The 23,792-nt window shown below is 36.3% G+C and overlaps 1 protein-coding gene across 3 annotated transcripts; it reads right to left on the bottom strand.

Annotated features, from left to right (window-relative positions):
* Positions 1-8: 8 nt before the first annotated feature.
* gnb3a (guanine nucleotide binding protein (G protein), beta polypeptide 3a) lies at positions 9-16,755 on the bottom strand. 3 transcript variants are annotated; one of them, XM_039763789.1, is made up of 9 exons: positions 16,635-16,755; positions 15,834-15,971; positions 13,500-13,645; positions 7,441-7,504; positions 4,816-4,978; positions 4,444-4,510; positions 4,087-4,288; positions 3,781-3,997; positions 9-2,213 (listed from the first exon to the last, which is right to left on the bottom strand). In XM_039763789.1, the coding sequence occupies exons 2-9, from the start codon at positions 15,888-15,890 to the stop codon at positions 2,107-2,109; spliced, it is 1,023 nt and encodes a 340-aa protein (XP_039619723.1). In that variant the 5' UTR covers positions 15,891-15,971; positions 16,635-16,755; the 3' UTR covers positions 9-2,106. The 3 variants fall into 3 exon arrangements, with proteins under 3 accessions (XP_039619723.1, XP_039619725.1, XP_039619724.1); XM_039763791.1 differs by lacking the exons at positions 13,500-13,645; positions 15,834-15,971; positions 16,635-16,755 and adding an exon at positions 9,594-9,624; XM_039763790.1 differs by lacking the exons at positions 13,500-13,645; positions 15,834-15,971; positions 16,635-16,755 and adding an exon at positions 9,042-9,505.
* Positions 16,756-23,792: the final 7,037 nt, after the last annotated feature.

The following is a 23,792-nucleotide window of genomic DNA, read 5'->3' as shown; positions in this document are numbered from 1 at the left end:
AACAATAATAAATAAAACAAGAATATTGTCATCCCAAATGTTAACTGGGGAAGCTTTTTTTTTGTGTAATTAATAAATTAATTAATTTTATAAGTGTGAATATCATTCATCCCACCCCAATAGCCAGAATGCCAGCCTCTAAAGACACTGGCCAGTTTGATTAGTGCACATTTACACCCGACTTCTTAAGAATAAATCCTGGAGAGTTGGAGATCTGTACAAGGACAAATAGGGATCATTTTTTTTTAAATGAAACGACTTTTCTCATGTGGCTGTACAAATACAATAAATTTTCATTTATAGAGCTATAAATCTGTACAAAATTGGGATAGAAAATTTAAAACACCCCAAAAATAGCAGTTTGCTAAATATGTAATGTTCCACAGTTCAAATTTGATTGGCAAATGCTTTGAGTTGTCAAATGTATAACATGGTTTTAATCTGAAATGTTATTACTGTATTTATTTCTTAAAGTGATTCGTCATAAGTTACTGGGAAACCAGGTCGACGAGTTCACCATTGCCTCATTTATAGTTCTTATTATGGTGAAGCCAGAATCCACTAGTATTAGGAGTTATGTGGATGGCTAACTTGGAAGGAGATAAAAGACCTGTTAGACTGGCATAAAAACAAGTCTGGATTTTGAGGCATGAGGTTAATAAACTGAAAGGATGGCAAATGGGTAGTCTTGTCAAAGTTGAGCTACACTACAAATTAGCAATAACACATCTGACAATATGGTTTATAGATTGTCTTAATAAATCTTAGTATTCAGTTGTTTTTAATAGCCTGTTTATTTTTCAACTTTTTGCATTAGAGGAGTGCTTTCTCCAAGAGTGGAACCAACTCTTGATTAAATGCCAGCCTATCTCAGATGAAATACTCATACCTGCACTTAGTAAATGCTGGCTTAGTTTATATACAATTAACCTAACTCATGAGTTAAGGATGTAAGAAAAATAAAAAGACACACCCACATGAATATGGGTAGAAAACACAAATTCCCCATTGTCGCTGAGTCTAGAATTGGATGCTGTTCGCTGGGGCAAATCACAGTGTAACCCTCTTTAATCATTGCCTTTAGAAACAGAAATGGTAGCTGACCAGCAACTCAAATCTGTGAGCACAGGCCTGTTGGATTCGTTAGGATTAATGTACTGTTAAAGGCTGCAAATCTAGCCCTTAATCTCAAATGTATCTCTAAGTTGAAAGCTGTGCTACAGCCTAATGCCTCCTTCACTGAAACTGACTAAATGTGGATTTTCCCAGATATATTTAAAAAGATTTAATTTTATACCCATATTTTTCAGCTAACATTTTGCTCTACCACAGAAGCTATAAGCACTTGTTTAAGTAAGCCAATGACAAAGCAATTTCAGTGGATCTTATACTCGAATGGCTTTGCAGTTAATATTTCTGCCACTATATAAACCCCATGAGATATGTTAAGTGAATGTGCATTTTAAAAATGTGTATAGGTAAACAAAAAACACTTTGATTATCTGGTAAATTTGGATTAAAAAAAATATTGAACCTTGCCATTTTGGAAAAGAAACTCATTCTAGAATGAATTAAATAGATTGTGGAACTATGTCCAATAATTTACCTGCCAGAATCAAACCTATTAAGACAAAATTGAATATAATCATATTTGTAAGACTGAAATGGGAATGATACCACTTAAGTCATACACAAAAAAAAAATAAAAATAATTATAATGCCAGACTTACAATCCCACACAACTGGTCACAGCTACATTTGAACAACTACATCATTCCAATGCATTTGAAATCCTAACCGTTTTTTCATCTCTAACTGGCAGTTGGAAATTGACTCAGAAGTGAGAGTAGAGGGTCAGATGCATAAATGTACATTGGTCAAGAAAGAAACTTGTACAGTAAAAAAGAGAAGCATCATTTGTGCATCTGTCATCAATTCTACATCTCAACTTCACTAAAATATGCAGTCAGGTTGTTGGACCTTTACTGGTCAAGAGGACTGTAGGTATACGGTTTCATTCTTCACAAACTTTAACCATTTTCAGTCGGAGATTAATAGTGATAGACGACATCCATTTCTGATTTGTTGTCCTGTTAAATTGTCGTCTTAGTTCCAGATTTTAAGAAAACTGTCCCAGGATCCTGTGGCGGCAGCCATGCCATCAGCAGTCACACCAATACAGCTGACTCTGTTGTCATGACCTGACAGCACTCCTGTGAATTGAAGAAAAAGGATAGTCATCAGAATTGTAAAATGACTTCTAATGTGGGTGAAGAAAATCCCTAGAGGTATTGTATTAACATTTAAAGGGAAAGCTACATTAGGCACCAGAAAAAGACTCATCCAGGCTGAAAAACTCACATTTTTATTTCCATTGCCCATATAACCCAATATTCCTAAATAAGGTTTAAGTATAACCTATTCAGTGTCAAAAGCAATAGTTCATATATCATAAAAAAAAACATTTACTTGACTAAAAAGACCTTTGTAAACAGAGTATTAGATTGTTTTTTCCCTGGTAAATTATTACTTCATATTTAGGGTTACAGATGGGATCTTAAAAATAATGTCTTTGAGATGAGGGGAACAAAGTACTTGTGAGAAACACACCATTTGTAAAGATTTAAACTGTTGTATGCAATTTGAAATGAAGAAAATAAAATATCAACACACATCTTCCAATGCAGGTGTACCTGGAAATGACACATCTAGTAGAACAAAGACAGGTAATAATTTCTGTCAGGTTACATTCTAGTGGTTGTCTTTTTATTTAATGTTTCTGTGAGCATTAATGAAAGACCCTAGTTGGGCTCAGCTCTTGTGAGAATGGAAGAGAATAGCTAAAGAAGATATGTTAGAAAAAGCAAAAAGGGACAAATAGGAAAAAAAGACTATCAACAATTGAAATATTTTATGTAAAAGTTGATATTCTATACGTGGATAATAACATGACACATTTTTAAAATGTTTTAAGTCAATGCCCCAGACCCCAAAAACTGTAAAATTATTTGCATAAAAGTGAAGAATGAATGAAAAAAAAAGAATGGATAGCCTTAAAAATCCAAGGAACAATTATAACAGTTTTGAATATTGAGTATGAGTTCATATGTTAAAAAAAAAACAGAACCTCTCCTGTATAACTGCAAAAAAATGAAAGTACGACAGGTATATTCAATACACTAAGTCTTTAAGGACAAGCAGGGTTGAGTTTTACTAGGCTACACACTAGAAATGGACCTTTTAAACAACAAACGGATCAGATTGGAAACCAGAATCCTTTTGTTTAATCTGTGCAATGGTTTTCCTCTCTGTTGTCAACCTGCCATAGTTCAACAATTAATTAATGGAAAGATATTGTTGGTTTCCATTTATGATAATCAGTTTCTACTTTGTTTTGTGTGTTTAAACAAATCTATGTCTATCTGTACCAATTCTGTATCTAGTAATTTGTGTAATCTATACTTGCGTTTTACCTAAGAACTTGTCGCAACAGTAAATGCCTGCACTCAGTGAAGAATGTTATACAAAAAAAATCTCAAGTGAACTGAATTTAATAAAGGCGGATGAAATATTGAACTTGCATGATAGTTGTCTGCGGTGGGTTGGCACCCTGCCCAGGATTGGTTCCTGCCTTGTGCCCTGTGTTGGCTGGGATTGGCTCCAGCAGACCCCCGTGACCCTGTGTTCGGATTCAGTGGGTTGGAAAATGGATGGATGGATGATAGTTGTAAATGGGCACTGACAGCAAGAAAGTGCAGTTATAGTATCAAAGGCTCTCACCAACACGTTCTGCTTTTAGTGTGTCCCAGATGTTGCAGTTGAAATCATCATAACCAGCCAAGATGAGACGCCCACTCCGAGAAGTAGAAATAGATGTAATTCCACAGATGATGCTCTCATGTGAGAATGCGATCAGCTCTTGGTCAGCACGCAAGTCAAAAAGTTTGCAAGTTGCATCGTCAGAACCAGTGCAAATGGCTTGGCCACTTGGGAAGAACTGAATATGGGGGAAAGAAAATAAAAGAATTCATGTTAAAGACAGTTGGACACATGGAAGTAGATGCTAAAACACAGGTTGAAACTCACACAAATAGCATTGATGTCTGACTCATGCCCGTAAAATGTCTGTCGACAGGAACCCTCTCGGATATCCCAAAGTTTGGCAGTTGCATCACAAGCTCCAGAAATAAAAAAGGTGAAGTCTGGTGATACTGCCAGGCTCATGCAGTCTCCACTATGGCCAGTATAAACTGTCTTCTGTGTTCCAGTCTCAATATCCCACAATGCACTAGAAGAAAAAAGAAAAATAAATGCACTGGTGATTTTAGGAGATACACCAGAATTCAGGGTTAAATAATGAAGGTGCATCATTCAGTGTTCCCCCACTGTTATGCACTGACAATATTCTCAACTAGAATATAGTTCAAATCCATTGTTGCTCACCAGGTAGTATCACCAGAGCTAGTCACAATTTCATTATCATTCAGAAACCGGCAACAGGACAAATAACCTGCCAAACAAAAGGACAAGAGTTTAGAATTAAATTCAGTCAAACAAGGGTATATGGTCTAAACGTTTAATGATGTCACTACTGTTGTGTCCGACCAACATGCCACAGGTCACCTCTCTCCAATGCCATGATGAACAAGAATGTTTTAAAATACATAACTTTAAATATGGGCATGGTCAAACATAACAGCTAAACAAATTCATAATGTCTACTGACCATCACTCATGCTGCAACTTAGAATTCAGCAGCTTGACACTGATAAAGCTTAATGATCTTATAATTTACTATTTCTGATTTCTGCTTACCTGTGTGGGCAGCCAGCTCACGGCTGACCTTTACATTTCCCTCACGGGTTTTTAGATTGTAAATAGAACACATATTGTCCAACCCTCCACAAGCCACAAAGTTTCCAGATGGAGCATAAGCACAGGTCATGACCCAAGAGGAACGAAGTGGGATGGCATTGACCTAGAATATAGAAAGAAATTTATCTCATGCTTTACTCAAATCTCAAAACCTTGCCATCTTTAGTGCCCAAGAACATATGGATGTTAGGAGATTACTGGATAAAGGGCTGTCATCTTTAATCTTTACCCATGCTTTATCAGCAGGCAACCGTCATCCTGGAAGCAGTCACTTCCTTGAATATTTTTTTGCATGTAGCCTGTGTGCCATTTGTTGTATGGCAATGTAATCTGACTTCTGTCATCTGATCAAAAGATATAACTGTCCTGTCATAATCTATTAAATGTGCACATCTTTAAAACATAGGTAAGAAGTAGAATACACAGAAAAAACTGACATTGACTCTATCCAGATTTGGATCTAAACAGGATCACTGTGTTGTGTGAATAAGTTTTATTATCTCCAGAACATTCTGAAATGACATGTAAATTATAGTGTTCATATTATTTCTTTTAAAACCAGAACTGAAAACATGTTACACTGTGAAAGAAATGACATAAGTATCCCTGCTATAAAACCAGCCCTTAAAATGCTATTATTAACGTAAATACTATTTACTGCCTTTCCAATACACCATTGTGAAATCATGTACAGTAAATACATGGCACTTCCTGAGATATTTCTGGTGATTAGAGTTTGTCCTACCTCAATAGCATGTTTGAAAATCCAATTGTCTGTTTTTGGATAGAGAGAAATCCTGGGAATGGGCCTTAGTAATTAAAGACTGATATAGGAAGCACTGCATGTTGATGTTGTGTGTGGTCTGGGGGGGGAGTGTGGTGGGGTGGTATTGCTGATTTAATGGCTGATGTCAAAATTGTGGTAGTGTGGTGGTAATTGCAGCTGTTAGTCAGTACACAATAGGTGCTTTAATTTACAGGAAGCTAAACCAATGTGGGGAAGGTCCCATGATCCTGGGTTTGAATCCTGTGCTTCTGCATTGTCTTCTCTATATTAGATTTCTTACTGGTTATCCCCATTTTGTGCCAATAATTCCAAAAAAGTCAATTAGTGATTCCATATTGAACACTATATGGATTTGATTATGTCATAAATTGAGAACTGCAATGGACTGGCTCCCCTTGCCTTATGGTCAGTCCTGCTGGGATTAGGCTCTGGCCTGCTGCAAACCTACATTAGATTAAGCGAGTTTAGAATAACATGTTATGATAATGGAAAGACATACTTAACCTAATACTGCCCTGATTCATATATCCTTCTTTGGAAGTCACAGAGAGAATAAGGTGATATGGATTGGTGTTTGTGGGTGTGGAGAAAGTATCTAAGATGTCCCTACCTCTACAAAAGGATCAGGACATTGGTTGAGCTTAGAGATGTTGTTTGTGCTATTGAATGATATATGTTTACATTGTTCCTCTGTCAACCTTCTCATTTGTTCTCAATAAAGGCATTTAATTCTATATTTCTATGGGATAAGGTGGCCCACACCGCAAAAGTTCCTGAAGAATGTAAGGTACTCTAATTACCACTTAAAAATGTCAATTTATCCCTCCACCCATTTTAATGCCATTTATCCTAATTAGTGGCATGGTGGCAACAAGATGAGCAGGATAGGGCAGTTTCTTTTTTTTCTATTGTAGTGTTCTGGTGATCCTGACAAAAGTTATTTATCTAGAGATTAGCCCAAATTTAAAATAATTTTATGCTGTACAGCAAACAATTCCTAAAACAGTTATTAGTAATTAGCATTAGATAAGCAGGCATGTCATAAATGCTATTATGACAATAATTATGGTTTGGTTACCATCTATTCCCAATAAGGATGTATTAAAATACAGCTCTTAATAAAACATATAATTTTATTGCAATAGGCTAGCAATTGGATGTTCCACTGTATATACTGCATAAAAATCAATCTAAAATAATCCTTGTGGCTGTCATCTGCAGCTGTGTAATAAACAGATTGGTTCTACAGTGACTTTGACCTTGATTTAATCAGTTCAAAAAAACACAGTTTGGATAAACACAGTCTACATGCAAAAAAACTAAATAAACTGCTGAGGTGGTGAAACATTAACATATCACTTTACTACTCTACTGCCACCTTTTATATTAAGCTCTACTTCATTATACCTAATACTGCAAGTATTATGATTATCATAGTTTCAATGCCTAAAGTGAGTGATACTACTAATAGCTATTCTAATCACATCTCTTCCAAATGTCTCAATGAATCATCCAGGAACTGAGAATAGACTTGAGACAGATGCACCAGAGCTCCCCACATATCAAGACAAATGCTCTTTTGCTACTTTTTTTTATTAACGGATGTACATCTGTATAAAGTGGGATTGCTTTATATTTGTGATTTATCTGCTGTGAAACACAATCAGGTTCCTGGGTTTATTCAGCTAGTAAGTACTTTATATAAATTCACTGTTACCTCAGGTTTGCAGTAAATTAGGCTTATTAACAAAATAAAAAACCTCACATAATAGATTTACCTTATTGGTAGTGTAACTGTCCCAGACAATGAGTTTGCCATCCTGTGAGGCACTGACCAGCAGCCTGCAAATACAAAGAGTTTCTGGTAAGATTTCTTCATTTATTTTTAATTGATACCTGTTTAAAACACTCCACAAAATGTATCTCTATTATATACCTTTACAATCATGTCTTGCAGTACATTGGTTATCCTTTCATATACCAAAAATATGCATGTTAGATTAATTGGTTACTGTAACAGCCAACATGAGTGTATGTGTGTGTGTTTGCACTGTGATAGCCTGCTGTCCTATCCAGGTTGGATGCTGCATTGCACCTGTGGCCTAATGTTGGAATAACAATCCCACATATATCCAATTTAGCATATAAAATCTATACAAAGTTATAAATGTGCATTGGGAATATTTTGAAAATAAATTGTGGGTACTGGAATTGGTTGGAATGTATTCTGTAATGGGTAGGTAAACTTGGTTCTTGTAGCCCACTCTTACTTTCCGGATGTTTTGGTTAATTAAGAGATCCAAGTAGCTGCAACCTTTCCTCGTTCTCTTTTTTTGCCATGTTGTCTACCCCACACATCGTTAATTATTATCATTAGGCTACAATTAAAGGAACAAACTCCACAGGAAAAAAAAGAAAAATGGGAGTTTTACATGCAAAAATAAGTCAAAGTTGTTATGTTTTTCACTTTTTTATATAAATTTCACAATACTGCAGTGGCGTGTTGTCTACATGGTGGTCCACATCTAATTATGCAATTATTAAAAGGCGAACACATCGCACCCGCTGTTCGACTGACAATCGTTTCCCCGCCATTTTGGAATGCGGGGCAGGTGCTGCCATCTATAGGCAACAAATGTTGGAATTCTCTATGTAATAAACGTAGGTTATAGCGTAATAAAAATTGCATAATTAGATCTGGACCACCCTATCCAGCCACGGCCCCTGATCTCTGAGAGCCCTAATCCCAACCTATCTACCGTATGACCCCTGATCTTCAAGAGCCCAGTCCTTTTTCCTCCTGTTCTGCGTTCCGAGTACTCGTAGACAGCGCGAAAACTAAACTGGGGATTCTCCCACTTCACATTAACTTGACGAAAACGCCAAAGCCTCTTCAACAAAAACAACATATAACACATTTTCATACAAAAGATGTAGCTCAAAGTGCTTTACAGGATAAAGAAAGAGAAAAAAGACGAAATACAAAAATTAAATTAGGCAATACTAATTAACATTGAATAAATGTAAGGTTTGATTGCCTGGTAGGACAGAAAAGGCAAATAAACTACAGACGGCTGGAGAAAAAAAACAAACAACTGCTGGGGTTCCAGGCCACGAGACCATCCAGCCCCCTGTAGGCATTCTGCCTAACGTAAATGATCTCAATCAGTCCTTTTGGTTTTCAGGCTTCACATGGAATGCTTCAACGAAGGACACACACACACACTGGCCCACAGCGCGACTCCATGAGCGTGGTCTCCTTCGCTTTACCATACAACATAGGCGGCGAGAGGAAAGGCATTCACCCATCCATTTTTTTAAACCTGCGGAGTCGTTTTACACTCTACCGAGCAGTATCGAGTACTAGACTGGGACCCACCGTAATTTCGAGGTCAGTCGATCGTTGCCCACACTTAAGCTCACACCCATAATTTATAGTGCTCAGCTAACCTGTTTTGCAACATACTTTTGGAAAAAAAAGTAGGTTGTGGAATTGTAGCAGAAAAAAAGAAACATGGCTTATATAAAGTGCTATTTTATTTCAGTGGGCTAGGGCAGGACAAATTAGCAATGCTAACCCGACAAATCTGAGAGCTGCATATAATTAAAAAATATAATAAAAAACCAAAGCGTTGCCTCTGTAATCCAGCATTAAACGATGAAATCCCACTTTAAATTGGAACGATGACAGTAAGGGGAAAATTAATAAATGTTTCGCTCCTACTTGTTTCAATATAGGGGTACGAGTACACTATCTCATTCGGAGCCAAATATGGGTTTTATCTGCGTGCACGCATCTCAGGTACTGAGTGAGCATTGACTGTACCCCAAGCTTTAAATAATAATAATAAACTAGAACACAACACAAATTTTAACAGAAAAAATATGGACTAAGAACCATATCGCAGTTAAAAATAAAACAATGTCCGACCTGATTAGCACATACAGGATGGGCGTGGCTAAATCAGCACTCTCCTACTGTGGGCTCGGGTAAACGCTGAAAGCTATGGGTCCGGAAATTCTCAGGTAAAACTTCCCCAAGTTGCAAAAAAAACCCCAAAATAATAACAACAACAACAATAATAAAACACGGAGGAAAAGGAAAGAAAACCGACAAAAATACGCAACCGAGCGTGAACATTTGATGAGGACGAAGTGTTTACTTAAAGTATTTTTTTTTTGGCAGACCAGGTTTTCATTAATTTATCTTGTACTGTATATGGTGTAAATGTAAGTGCTTTGCGAATGCAACATTATGAACGATATCTGGTCAGGTTGGTAGGCGAAACATATGTGAAGCCTGGTATAGACTAAAGTTTCATCCAACGTTTGTACCTGCGTGGACCTTATGGTAAAGGTATAGCATACTCTATTACCATGAATTTGGCCAGGAAAACGGACGGACCAGTTTTTATTTGAATTATATTATATATAATATAATTCATAATATAATATAGTCTGACATTTTTAAATTAAATTTAAATTTTTCAAATCCCAGTACAGTCATATCTGGTTTACTTGTTCGCCTTGAGAGATTTTAAGATGACTGGTGACTCTAAATTGCCCCCTGTGTTCCATGTGTGTTTTTGTATACCACGCTGTTTGCCTCCCTTGTACCAAATGATGAGAAGACAGGCTCCAAGCTAATGGGACAATGAATTAGTTACTCCACGTTCAGAAAATAAATAGGCTTTGATTTGTATTTATTATATATAATGCTTTATTTTATTGTTATTTTTAATATTACTTTTTATGTTACTGTTGATTTTATGCTTTGTAAGGTTACCTTGATTGTCTGGTAGGTGCCATCAAATAATATGTATTATTAGAGCGATAGAGTGCCTTTTAATGCTTTTCTTTTAATTTCTGGTATGCTAAGCTTTTTGTTTCCTCCCACAGTCCAAAGACATGCAGTTAGGTACATTGGCGATTCTAAATTGTCCCTAGTGTGTGCTTGGTGTGTGAGTGTGTGTGTGTGCACACCCTGCCCAGGGTTTATTTCCTGCCTTGCGCTCTGTGTTGGCTGGGATTGGCTCCAGCAGACCCCCGTGACCCTGTAGTTAGGATATAGCAGGTTGGATAATGGATGGCTGGCAAAGCTTTTTAAAAATTTCCATGTTAGTCATTTTCAAGTACAGTAAGTTAAATTCTGTATCTTTACACAACTGAAAAAATGCAAAATAACTTAATGCATAATGTTCACACACACACACATATTATATATATATATATATATATATATATATATATATATATATATATATATATATATATATATATATATAGTATATATATAAACTGCTCAAAAAAATTAAAGGGATACTTTGAAAACACATCAGATCTCAATGGGAAAAAGAAATCCTCCTGGATATCTATACTGATATAGACTGGGTAATGTGTTAGGAACGAAAGGATGCCACATCATTTGATGGAAATGAAAATGATCAACCTACAGAGCCCTGAATTCAAAGACGCCCCAAAAATCAGAGTGAAAAAGTATGCGGCAGGCTAGTCCATTTTGCCAAAATTTAATTGCAGCAACTCAAAATTGTACGCAGCACTTTGTATGGCCCCTGTGTTCTTGTATACATGCCTGACAACATCGGTGCATGCTTCTAATGAGATGACAGATGGTGTTGTGGGGGATCACCTCCCAGATCTGGACCAGGGCATCACTGAGCTCCTGGGCAGTCTAAGGTGCAACCTGGTGGCATTGGATGGACCAAAACATAATGTCCCAGAGGTGTTCTATTGGATTTAGGTCAGGAAAGTGTGGTGGCCAGTCAATGGTATCAATTCCTTCATCCTCCAGGAACTGCCTGCATACTCTCACCATATGAGGCCAGGAATTGTCGTGCACCAGGAGCCACTGTACCAGCATAGGGTCTGACAATGGGTCCAAGGATTTCATCCTGATACCTAATGGCAGCCAAGGTGCCTTTGTCAAGCCTGTAGCGGTCTGTGTGACCCTCCATGGATATGCCTCCCCAGACAATCATTAACCCACCACCAAACTGCTCATGCTGAATGATGTTACAGGCAGCATAATGTTCTCCATGGCTTCTCCAGACCCTTTCACTTCTGTCACGTGCTCAGGGTGAACCTGCTCTCATCTGTAAAAAGCACAGGGCACCAGTTGTGCATCTGCCAATTCTGGTATTCTATGGCGAATGCCAATCGAGCTGAATGCTGCTGGGCAGTGAGCTCAGGGCCCATTAGAGGACATGGGGCCCTTGGGTCACCCTCATAAAGTCTTTCTGTTTGTTTGGTCAGAGACATTCACACCAGTGGCCTGCTGGAGGTCATTTTGTAGGGCTCTGGCAGTGCTCATCCTGTTCCTCCTTGCCCAAAGGAGCAGATACTGGTCCTGCTGATGGGTTATGGACCTTCTATTGCCCTCTCTAGCTCTCCTAGAGTAACTGCTTGTCTCCTAGAATCTCCTTCATGCCCTTGAGACTGTGCAGGGAGACACAGCAAACCTTCTGGCAATGAAACGTATTGATGTGCCATCCTGGAGAAGTTGGACTACCTGTGCAACCTCTGTAGGGTCCAGGTATCGCCTCATGCTACCAGTAGTGACACAGACTGTAGCCAAATGCAAAACTAGTGAAGAAACAGTCAGAAAAGATGAGGAGGGAAAAATGTCAATGGCCTCCACCTGTTAAACCATTCCTGTTTTGGGGGTCATCTCATTGTTGCCCCTCTAGTGCATCTGTTGTTAATTTCATTAACACCACAGCAGCTGAAACTGATTAACAACCCCCTCTGCTACTTAACTGACCAGATTAATATCCCAGAAGTTTCATTGACTTTATGCTACACTCTGATTAAAAAGTGTTCCTTTAATTCTTTTGAGCAGTATATATAGTGTATATATATATATGCAGGTTTTGTACAATAATTTAAAATCTACCCAAAGTTATAAAATATGCATTGAAAACGTTTTGTAAATAATCTTTGTTTTTTCATTTTCTGAAAAGCTAGGATATCTAAAATATATAAATGTAAATTATTTTTAAATTGTATTGCATTAAAAGCCTTATAAAAAACCCTAATTTGTTGCATAAAATATCTCATAGTGGATGATAGACTTAAATAGCATAATTAAAGTAAAATTAATTACAATTATTAGTAAATGTATATTATTTGTATATTAATTAATGCTATGTAAAGTAAGATGGTACATGATTTAAAAATGCATAAAATGTTTTATCCACGTCGAAATAGTAATTGCTTGATATTGGTAAGTATATTTTCAAGTTTATTGTACTGTAAAAATCAAACCAATACATTGCATATTTTGTATAACTTCCTATATATTAAATAAATACAGTACACTCAGCCCACTTATTAATGAAGTATAAGAATGAACATATTATCACAAGTGTTTTCTAAAAATATCTAGCATTTTCTGAAAGTGCCTGATTCTGTTTTAGCTTTGGGACAAGATAGGAATCAGTACCAGAGTGGTTGTGTGTCCGCTATCTAAATGTTTAATCAAAATATACAGAACTTGTGTGTTATTTTGAAGGTATAATGCAATGGACTAGCATGCTGTGCAGAGCAATGTCCTTTCTTGTAACTGTTGCTGGCAGAATACACTTTAGTTACCTGTCACAATGTATTGAGAAAGAGTTCGGTAATTGGATGGATTTATAACATATACTATATAACAATAGAATTAATAAAAAATAATACATCCATAAGCCATATGTTTCATAGCCATGGGAAGCACAATATCGGTTACTTTATTGGTAGATATGAAGGACTCAGTTTGGTGAGGGAAAGTTTAACTAAAACCTCAGTTTTGATTGGCAATTTAACTAGGCAGACTTACCGGGAGTCAGTTGACCAGTGCATTGCATATATTTTAGCTAAATGTCCACGTAGGGTCCTTCTTGTCCTCAGCTGAATTCGTCCAACTACTTCTATTCCTGCAGCAATATCCGCAAGTGTTGTATCAGCCACAGCCTTACGGGCCTCCTGTAGATCAAAAAAAGTGCAACATTTCACAGATTCGTTTCAATAGTTTTTAATGCCACCTTTGGTTCACTGATTTGGACAATTCTATATATTTCTTAATTCAACTTTTGCAATTACAATTTTTCAGTGTCACATAATGATGATAATTATTGTTACTATTTATATAAAGTATCTTTGATAAACGGTTAGCATTACCTATTTAAACATTGTTTTTGTCACTTCATTTGCAAAAAAGTAACAAAACTACAACATCCATCATTGCAGTGATATTTCAAGGTAATTAATTATGTTGTAAGTTTTAAAACCTTCAGTTAATTCACCACCAAAAGCAGGGAGTCATATATTTCTGAAGCCGTATGAGGATTTTATTAAAACATAATAACACCAAAATTTAAATTCTGATATGATGTCCAGATACCTCTGAATATGAAATATACTATCAATGTATATCTATTTTGTATTCTGCCCCTGTGACATTTTTGATACCTGCCATTCCAAACCAAGCTGAAGGTAATTTTTCTTCATTGTACTGTTGAATTGTCATTTTTTTTTCTCTTAATAAGGTAGGTAACGCTGTATTATTACTCTTCTCACCTGTATTTCTCTTTGCTTTACAGTACTGTTTGTTCCTACTGCACTGTATTATTTTTCCTTCATTGTTTGATTGTTTTTGAGTTGCAGTAGTAATTTCTTTGTAGCACGATTTGTACTAGTGCAACCTGGTAGCATACTGTTTCACAGAGCACTGACTTGCAGCTCCAAAGACGTGTTTATTTCCTGTGTGCATGTCGATTTTCACCAGTGTCCTCAGTGAAATTCATCTCAGCTTAGGTTTTCCCAGTATGAGTGAGTGTTTGATGTAAAAGACTGTTCTTGTAGTCATGGTATTTACACCATAATGATATGGATATTTGTTACAATAGTCTTTCCATGGCTTTTGATGGAAGGATCAGGTTCAGTGTTAATAAATAATATAATATAAAATGATAACTGATTGATTGAATGATGGGGTACTAAGATCCTGACTCTGTCCTCTAAACACAGTGTTAACTAGGTGAAATGACCATTTCTAAAACATACCTTTCTTTGCTAGTCTGCAGCACTTGGTCAGAGGTCTGGCTTTGCTAAGTGTTGATTAGAATGTATCCAGACAGCAAGAATTTTAAAAATACAATGCCAAACATACAATTGCAACATATTGTCATAACTTTTGTAAAACTTAGGATATCTGTAAAACCCTGAACTTGTTCACAAGAAAATTGTAGGCCTACGTAGCTGTATATATTATATATAAACTCTTTAAACACTACAGAGTTTTGTTTTCCAAGAAGAAAGAACAAGACAAATACTGCAAACTCCAGGAACCCTGAAGCTTATCAAGCAGTTTTGCTTATTCTGTTTGTGGAAACATTTTTGTCACTAAGGGACTTCGAATCATTTCCCAGTATGTGAAGTGGCTGTCCATAGTGGCTACTTTTCTGACAGAGTCAACATATAATTATTACTATAAAGGGGGCAGCATTTGCCTGTTATTTCAAGAGGTAGGCTAGTGTTTAGTTTTTAAGTGTTTTTCAATTAATTCTTTTGTGGAAATCAATGTTGATGAACACCCATTTGCAAATAATTAAAAAAAAACTGACAGGTTTTCTAAGTGAACACAGCTACAGGAGATATTTAAATAAATAATTCTAAATACCTCAAAATCACTGCAGCAAGGATTTAGGGTTCGTCTTAGTTTTGCACCCCATGCTGCCAGAGCTGGCGGTGATTCCCCATGATAATAAATATGAAGAAGGGGTTTGCAGACTTAAGAATTAGATGGCCCTTTTGTACGTGTAAACAATGTGGTATGTTTCATTCTGTAAGAGGACAATGCTGCTTGTATTTATTTACAATAGAGAATCTATTTTAAATGTTATCGTTATAGCCAAGACATACTAAAGAAAAGTAGTTATTTAATTCACAGCAGGGCCTAATTAACACTGATTAACTACAATTAACACTTAGTACCTGACATAAACCCATTCATGAGATCACAGCTTTATCTCCTCTCCATGCCCACATGTTTTACTTTCAAGTATCTCTATTACAACCACTCTACTTTATATTTCATCACAAAAACTATGGATTGCATTGCACAGATGCAGACAGTGATTGCCTCTCTACCCATGTTTCTCAGGTCACTCACAGCAATCTGTTTCTTCAATGATTCTGCCTCTTGACGGAGCTGCTCAATCTCTCCCATTATCACTTCTCTTTAGGCCAGTCAATTGGGACAAAATCTGGTATCAGTCCTCGGTAGAAGGAAGAAACCTTAGTGCTGGACCTGCATGAGAAAATAGTACATATGTATAAATTTTGCTTCATGCAAAAGTCAGAAGGAAGAGAGACAGAACAGAAATAAATATGAGTGATGTTTTTATGTGTCATACACAACTGTGCAGGCCTCACTGTCAAGAACCCTTCCACCTGAGTTTGCATATTGATGTAAATGAATTGCTGGCAACTCAGAATGAATTGGCTGGGCCCTGATAATTTACATGCATAGCAGGCCAATAATGCAAAACTGATTTGGGAGGAATTAACTCTGTGCCTGCCAGTGTGCAATGAATGACAGTGTTACATGAGTTGTTAGAGAAGGATATTAGTTAGCAATTAATTTGAAAAGCCACATTCATTCATTCATTTATTCATTCATTTTTTAGACCTGCTTTTTCTAATAAAAGGTCACAAAGACCTGGGAGAACCCTCCCTGTATTACATTGTAAGATAGGAGCCAACACTGGACAGGAAAGGAGTCCATTGGAGATCACAAAATTAAGTAGTGTCACAGCTAATAAGCCAAATTGCTAGCGATGTAGTGTTCCAATGTATGCACTAGAAGTGCTCAATACTACCCCGCTTGAAGGATTATACTGAGAAATGAAAGGAAATTGTAAATAGCAGAGGACAGAAGTTCTTTATTTGAACATAATAAAATCATCCTTACCTTGATGTCTGCTTGTTTCCACTCTACTTCAAAGGACCCTTTTCTCTTTAATGCTTTTTCTAAACCTTTCTTTTAAAGGCTGCTGCCTCTCCCATTCGCTTCCTGACCCTGTCTGTGTCAAACTCCTGTACTTGCCTAACAAGTTATGCCTAATTTGACTAAAATTTGTTTGAATCTCAGAGAGAATGACAGAGGGAGGGAGCAGGGAAAGAGAGAGAAGAATGAAAACAAACAATCAGGATGTGTGATAAAGAGAGTTAAGAAACATAAAGTGCAGAGAAAAGCAAATAAACATAATAATATTAGCACAAAGAACAAATTTGAATACTATATGAAATACAAAAAAACGTGAAATACAGAAGCATGAAGTGTGTTTATATTTCCTTGCTGTCCTAATTTACTGTTCACTGACTAAGGGGTATTTCTGCTATTACTCCCTATCCTATTTTTTTTAATTGCTGTACCCCTCAAGTGGCTCTTAACTGTCAATCAGCTTAGCAGCCACTTCCAGCCCCACCCCTTACCCTGGGATAATCCAGCTCACTGAGATTATTGGTTTCCAGGTCGACTGCTGCTGCCAACAGCAATTTTAGTTATTAAGAGAAAGCAAGTTTATGATTTGAAAATGTCATGAACATCAGGAAACTCATTTTCTCTTTACAGCTGGTACCTCTACTTTGTTATTGACAGCAGATTTAGCTTTGATGCTCTGCTACTTGTACACTCATTGGTATCTAAGCATTTAGTTTTGTTTTTTTTTTTAATTTGTGTTTGGAGGGAAATTTTACTTTACTCATAGCAAGCCTTGAAAATGAGAGCCCCTTTTGCAGGCCTTCCTATCCATAGTATGTTCATTCCTAGGAAGACTGCTGTATAATTGTAACAAAAATGTACATTCTCATATTTGCTTAATCCAGTTTAGGGTTCTAGCGTAATGAAGACTATACTTAAGCATGGTGGGAAACAACGCTGGACAGAGAGCCAGTCCAACACAGAAACCACTCACACATCCTGGCTAATTTGGAAATGGCAGTTAGCCTAGGACATATCTTTGAGGATCTGAGAATAAAACTAACGCAGACAACAACCAGATGCGGGATGAGCCATTGGATTTGTGAGCCAATGAACAACTGCATACTTAAAGAAATGTTTGTTGTAAAGTTAAAAGGTATTGAAAGAATGGAAAGCAAAGGGATAGTTAAAACATAAGAAAAGTTATAGCGGTCTACTTAATTCCATCCTTTTATCATTTCTTTTCACTCTTTTTTTAAATGTAGGGTCCTACGAATATGAGAACCTACACAAAAACATTTAAGCAGGAGTCAAGAACCAACATTGGAATGGATGGCAATCTGTTGCAGGGCAAACTCATACAGGGACAATAAAAGGGACATTATAGCAAATGCAATCTGCATGGGGATAACACAAAAAATCAAAACGAGGTCTAATAAGGTTTACAGCAGAACTGAGGGTATTCTAGAGCCATAGACAGTAATTATTTCTCTAGTAGTCAACTTTTCCTGTCCTCAGCACTCGGGCTTTATGGAAGGCAATATCATAGAATAAATAGTTTGCTTCATAGTATATAGTGTAGTATGTAGTGAAGATAAATATGGTTTATTTAAAAAAAGAAAAACAAACTACAGGATAAGAAAAAACAACATAGGTTAAGATAACTTAGGAAATCCAAATTAGGTGCATAATTTCAAATTGGCCTTTCATTTAATAATAAGTATTGAAAATCCCTTTCAAAACCTATACAAAAAAATTGAAACAAAAACCATAAAAATATGAATTATTGCCTTTTGAATAGCTTCTTTCGTCACCATATGTTGCATTTGATTTTAATATGAGTATATTCCTATATAGATTTATGGTGACTTTTACTTTATTTTTAATTTTGACTCATCATGAAAATCTGTTAATATGTTAAAAATAAAATTACACTGCATGAAGTATTATCTATCTATCTATCTATCTATCTATGTAAGTTAATGTCTTTTCTAAGTAAATATTCATTGTTGAGTGGAATTTCTAACTCATGCTTTTCTAATGTAAGCTTGTATACATATATTAGAAGGTAGTATGATGTAGTGGTTGAAGCTCTGGACTTCAAACCCTTAGGTTGTGGGCTCAAATTCCTCTACAGACACCGTGTGACCAAATCAAAATCACCTGCCTGTGTTCCAAATAAAAAAAACAAAAGAATTGTCAAAAGTTGTGTCTCAGATGTTGTAAGTTGCCTTGGATGAAGGTGTCAATCAAATAATAAGTAATCATATTATTTCTGTTCAGTGGTAAAATGCAGTGTAAGTAAGCAGAAGTTTAAATTTACATAATAAAAATTAGGTGCCGTGCTTTAAAAAGTCATCAGGTGCACTTTTACAATATTTTATTTTATGCGTGTTTTTAATATAATCACTTGGTTTAAAAAAAATCATGTTTTGTTAAAGTCCTAAATAAGAACGGTATGAAATTTTACCAGACATTGCGGTAGCCCATCTTTTGCACTTATAGTGGAGGTCTATCTCATCCCAATGGAAAAGGACACATGACAAGACAGAAATGTAAATTTTGGTTAATAGTATGTATGGTCTCATTATACTTATAGCTCAAGTGATGATTTTTTTCTTAATTGACTGTCTGTTTTCATAACCATTTTGACATCTCACAAAGTCTCTACATTCTTTTTGTCTGTTGTTGAACTGTGATGAAATACATGGAAGAGTTGCTTGTGTTGTCTTCTAAAATAATGTTGTTAAGCATTATCAGTTAAAACACGCTATCATTATCATTAATGCACATTACAAACTTGTACAGGCAAACAGTGGTATTAGCATTGTTAGTGGTCAGCTAAACATCTTGCATTTGTAATTATGTCTTTTCCTTCAATTCTCTGAAAACAGATTTATAATGCAGAAACTGTGAAATACTTGTACTCTTCTACATCAAGGTTATAACATGTTTCATTAGCAACAAACATTATTCTTCTTATTAATGCAAAATTTGGTGGGGTGCAGTAGGGTGAAGTGTTGTTCTATAGATGAGGAACAAGTCACGCGAGTATAGAAAGATTATTAAGTCTATAGGTGCTATCCACAGGCTCAGCTGGACTAATGCATTTCCTGACTGAAGCAAAAAGTAGGTTCTTACCTTACTTATTTGGGTTTCGTTTCTTTCTTTTTCTCTTCCAGTGAAGTTGTTGTACTGTTTTGGTTGAATCCCCCTGTTAGTCTCCCAGTCGTTTGCACTGTTACGGCTGTGAGAACAACGGGGAATTGGTAGGGATGAGTAGAGGAGATCAGATGTGGCAGAGGATAAAGAGAGAGAGAGAGAGCTAGAGAGAGAGAGAGAGATGGGGGAGCAAGGGTTTAGGGAGAGATGGACTTGCAGAGAGGTTTTAGGGTTATTGGTAAAGGGAGAGAGAGAGAAGTAGTTTATCATGAATCAGGTGATAAGGTTAAGTCCTCCGGAAAGCCAGTAATAGACACATAGATTTGAAAGGTGCTATATGAAACTGAGAAACGCTATGTGTGTCAATAGGATTTGACTTCAATAACTTTTTTCACCTTCCTACTTATTAAATTTACTTTAGGAAAAAGACTATGGAGTGGTTTATAGCTGCTCCTTAGGTAGTGGGTGCATCCAAATTGTAGGTGTGTGTTTTAATGAAGTTAATACTTTTAGGATACAAATGTACCTCAGCCCAGATACATGTAGATAATATGATTGCTTCAGAAGTTACAATTAGAATAAATGAGGACCAAAATGTAATGTGTCTACCATCTGAAATAAAGATAGGATTTAACAGAGCCTACATATTCTCTCTGCACTGTAAAGATGGCCATGTTTCCCTCCAGTCCTCTAGGAACTGTCTGTGTTAATTCATAACAGTTTTATGTAAAAGAAAGTATATCTGACAATTACACTTCTTGATCTTACTTCTTTATCATGAAAAATTGAGTTAGATTGAATAAACACTGGTATGTTTTGACACAGTTACCAGATTACTAAGAGATTATATTATTATTATTATTATTATATAGGGGCTCTCAAAAATGTTAGCTGACAAGGTAAAATTCTTAGAGAAATCGCTGAAGCTCTTATTTCATCTAATATGAATTAAAGTCTTATCAGGTGAATATATAGTAATCCTTGAATGAAATTTCTGTACCCACTTCTCCTGTTCAGAGTTGCTGAAATAAATGTATTAAAAAGAAAAAAAAAACATTTTCTGATGTGAAGGTGAATACAATTTAAGTTTGAGCTTATACTACAAAGTCATGTTTTTCAGAATAATTGACAAAACACTAAAATGGCAATGGAGATGTAAAAAACCGATGAAAGATTTTACACATATTGAAAGAATGTTTGAACTTAACACAGTGACAAGGTTGCAAACTAAACTCTTTACCCTGAAGCCACAAGGCAGCAGTCACAATGGCATTAAACATCCATAGATGTGAATTTACATTTTAAATACAGTAAATAAAGTTAACTGTTGATTAAAGCAAAAATAATAAATAATAAAGGAGTGATCTTAAGTTATTTCCAGCAGTTCATTTGGTTACTTGTATCTGAGATTCCATTTCAATGTATCCATAAAGTGCAACACAGTAGAATGGCACACAAGATGACTTTAAATAATATATATATATATATATTTTACAGCTGTTAAAAAGAAGGGGACAGGCAGAGACCATTATAGGGCTGAAGGTTTACAGAATACAATATTCTGCCTTTATCTGCTGCTTTTTTGGATCCAATTCAACAATTCAACAAAAGAGAGCGATATTATGGTGTATAATCAAGGGAATGGGCAAGCGCTGTCTTACAGCATGTCACACATCTTGTTAGTTTGAACTCTTCATCTACTTACAGTACATGTTCACTAATTCTAATTTAATTTAAAAACTAATATGACATGCAAGTTAAAGTTAATAGCTGCTGTTAGATAGTTCAGGGCAAAACAGACATTAAGAGTGAACTAAACATAGAAAGTAACAAAAAAGAAATGAAATTCACATAAGCTGTCATATAAAAATCTGCCAGTAACAATAAAAAAACTAGCTACAGGAATATGTGAGGAGATCAGAGCAAAGTGCAAGACAGGAAACAACTTTTGACAAGATGCCAGTCCATTGCAGGGCCCATTCAGTCACACACAGGGCTAGTTTCGATTTGTCAGTCAACCTAATTTAAATGTTTTTGGCCATGTGTAATGGAAATTGGAGTACCTAGAGAAAAACCTTCACAGACAGGGGGAAAATGTGCAAATTTCTCACAGAGAACAACCCGGCACAGGAATTGAACACGGGATGTTGGGTTCATGAAACGTCTGCACCACCATGCTACCCACCAAGAATAATGGTCACATATCAATTTGTAAATTAGTTTTATCAGCCTAATTTCAAAACCGTACAGCTTCCATTTAATTAATTAAAAATAGGCAAACTTTGCTTTCTTTGTTGATTGTAGGGAAATATGTAGAGAAATCTATATGTACAGTTGGTGCCGAACCAGTTGATTTGACTGACATCCTTGTATAAAATATACAAAAAAAAAAAAAATTGGGCGGAGTGGTGGCTCTGAGGCTAAGAATCTGCACAGGCATCCTGAAGATTGCTGGTTCCAAACCCCCGACACTGCCAAAAGCGATGCTACTCTGCTGGCCCTTTGAGCAAGGCCCTTAACCTTCAACTCAACTCTATAAAAATTATGTTTCACAGTATAGGTACATTGCCTTGTGATCACCTTTAAAGTCACTATATGGACATTATTGAATTCAAACAGATCATCAGTACATTTGTAAGGCAAGGAACAGAATTGTCATATTTTAAAGATTTCTCTTCAGCAATGCAACAAAAGAAGCAGTTCTTTAGTCTGAACTTGCATGTTTGGGGTGAAGGAACATCAAATGTCAAACTCCTAACATTACACTTTTACATCTTTATTAATTATTGGATGTTTCTTGCAGTATAAACTGTGTCTTGATAGAATGGTTGATATTTATTCCATGAAATGAAAAGCAATCATGCTAATCTCAAGTGAGCCATAACTATGTATCATGTCACTAGAGCGACATTGCAGCTCAGTTTTGTGAATATTTGTAACTGAGACTATAAGGAAGATTGAAATCATTTTTGCTGGTCACAATAATTTTATCTTAACTATTATTTTATCTTTTGAGCACAGCAGAACCTGACTCTGATTTTGCATCCAGGGATAACATTTAGTAATGCAGTGTAGTGGCTTTCATGTGTGTTTTTCTGGTTTTGCATAAATCACTTAACCCTAGGTTGACCCTAAGGTAAAATAAAAACAAGTTCTGGAGGTGTGTGGGATAGGAAGGAATGAGAGGGGTGCTTTTCTCAGTGAGAATTCACTCTTTGAAGTGGCTCATATGACATTATAATTTATATATTTTATTTTCCACATTCCCTTTTCTTTCGCCTCACTACAGATGAGCATAGCCTGGTTTTCCTAGGACAGAGAGCCACTAGCTAATCAGAGTCCTTCAAAATGTGTAACGAGATCAGGCTCATCAGTGACGTTGGCGCTCGAGACCGGGCAGGCTTGAGTCCTTGATCGGATCAAGATAGCCAAATCCAGTTCGCCATTTGAGCACCATTCTTGTAGAGGTATTGATCCCCTCCCTTCAAATATCTGAAGATCCAATTAAGAGCGATAAGCAGTGACCAAGCTCATTAGCTCTTGAGGGACAGCGGAAGGCTGCCTGAATTGCCTACCTGACGGGGAGACGGGATATCAAACAGTTCTCTCTTTCTCTCTCTCTTTTTCTCTGATGAGCTGTTTTCACTAATGCTTCCCCAAGATATTTCTTCTCATTCCTTAACTGAACTATTGCCTTGTAGTGTTGCTTCTTCCATATACATAATTTTCTGAAGGCACTTAGACCAATTTACAGTTACAAGGAGATGGATCCTATCTTCCGAGAATCGGCTGTATGGCAGGAGCAAACCTTACATAGGATACCAATATATCACAGAAAATAATCAAAAAGATACCCAAACTCATTCAGTCTTGATCAATTTAGAGATACCCATCAACAAACAAGTACACATGGTGACTGGTGAAATGTGGTATTGCTTTGAAGCAGTAATATGGATCGCCTCATAATTGTGCTGCTCGTGTAAT

The sequence above is a fragment of the Polypterus senegalus genome, chromosome 9 (genome assembly GCF_016835505.1).
Source record: "Polypterus senegalus isolate Bchr_013 chromosome 9, ASM1683550v1, whole genome shotgun sequence".
NCBI classification, from domain to species: domain Eukaryota; kingdom Metazoa; phylum Chordata; class Cladistia; order Polypteriformes; family Polypteridae; genus Polypterus; species Polypterus senegalus.
This window is presented reverse-complemented; position numbering and strand designations above follow the sequence as displayed.

Coding starts and splice junctions, on each gene's coding strand:
- gnb3a (XM_039763789.1), bottom strand. CDS start 15,890: ATGGGAGAGATTGAGCAGCTCCGTCAAGAGGCAGAATCATTGAAGAAA. Junction 4,979..7,440: donor ACAGTTACACTACCAATAAG/GTAAATCTATTA, acceptor TCTATATTCTAG/GTCAATGCCATCCCACTTCG. Junction 2,214..3,780: donor ACTAAAAGCAGAACGTGTTG/GTGAGAGCCTTT, acceptor TTCAATTCACAG/GAGTGCTGTCAGGTCATGAC.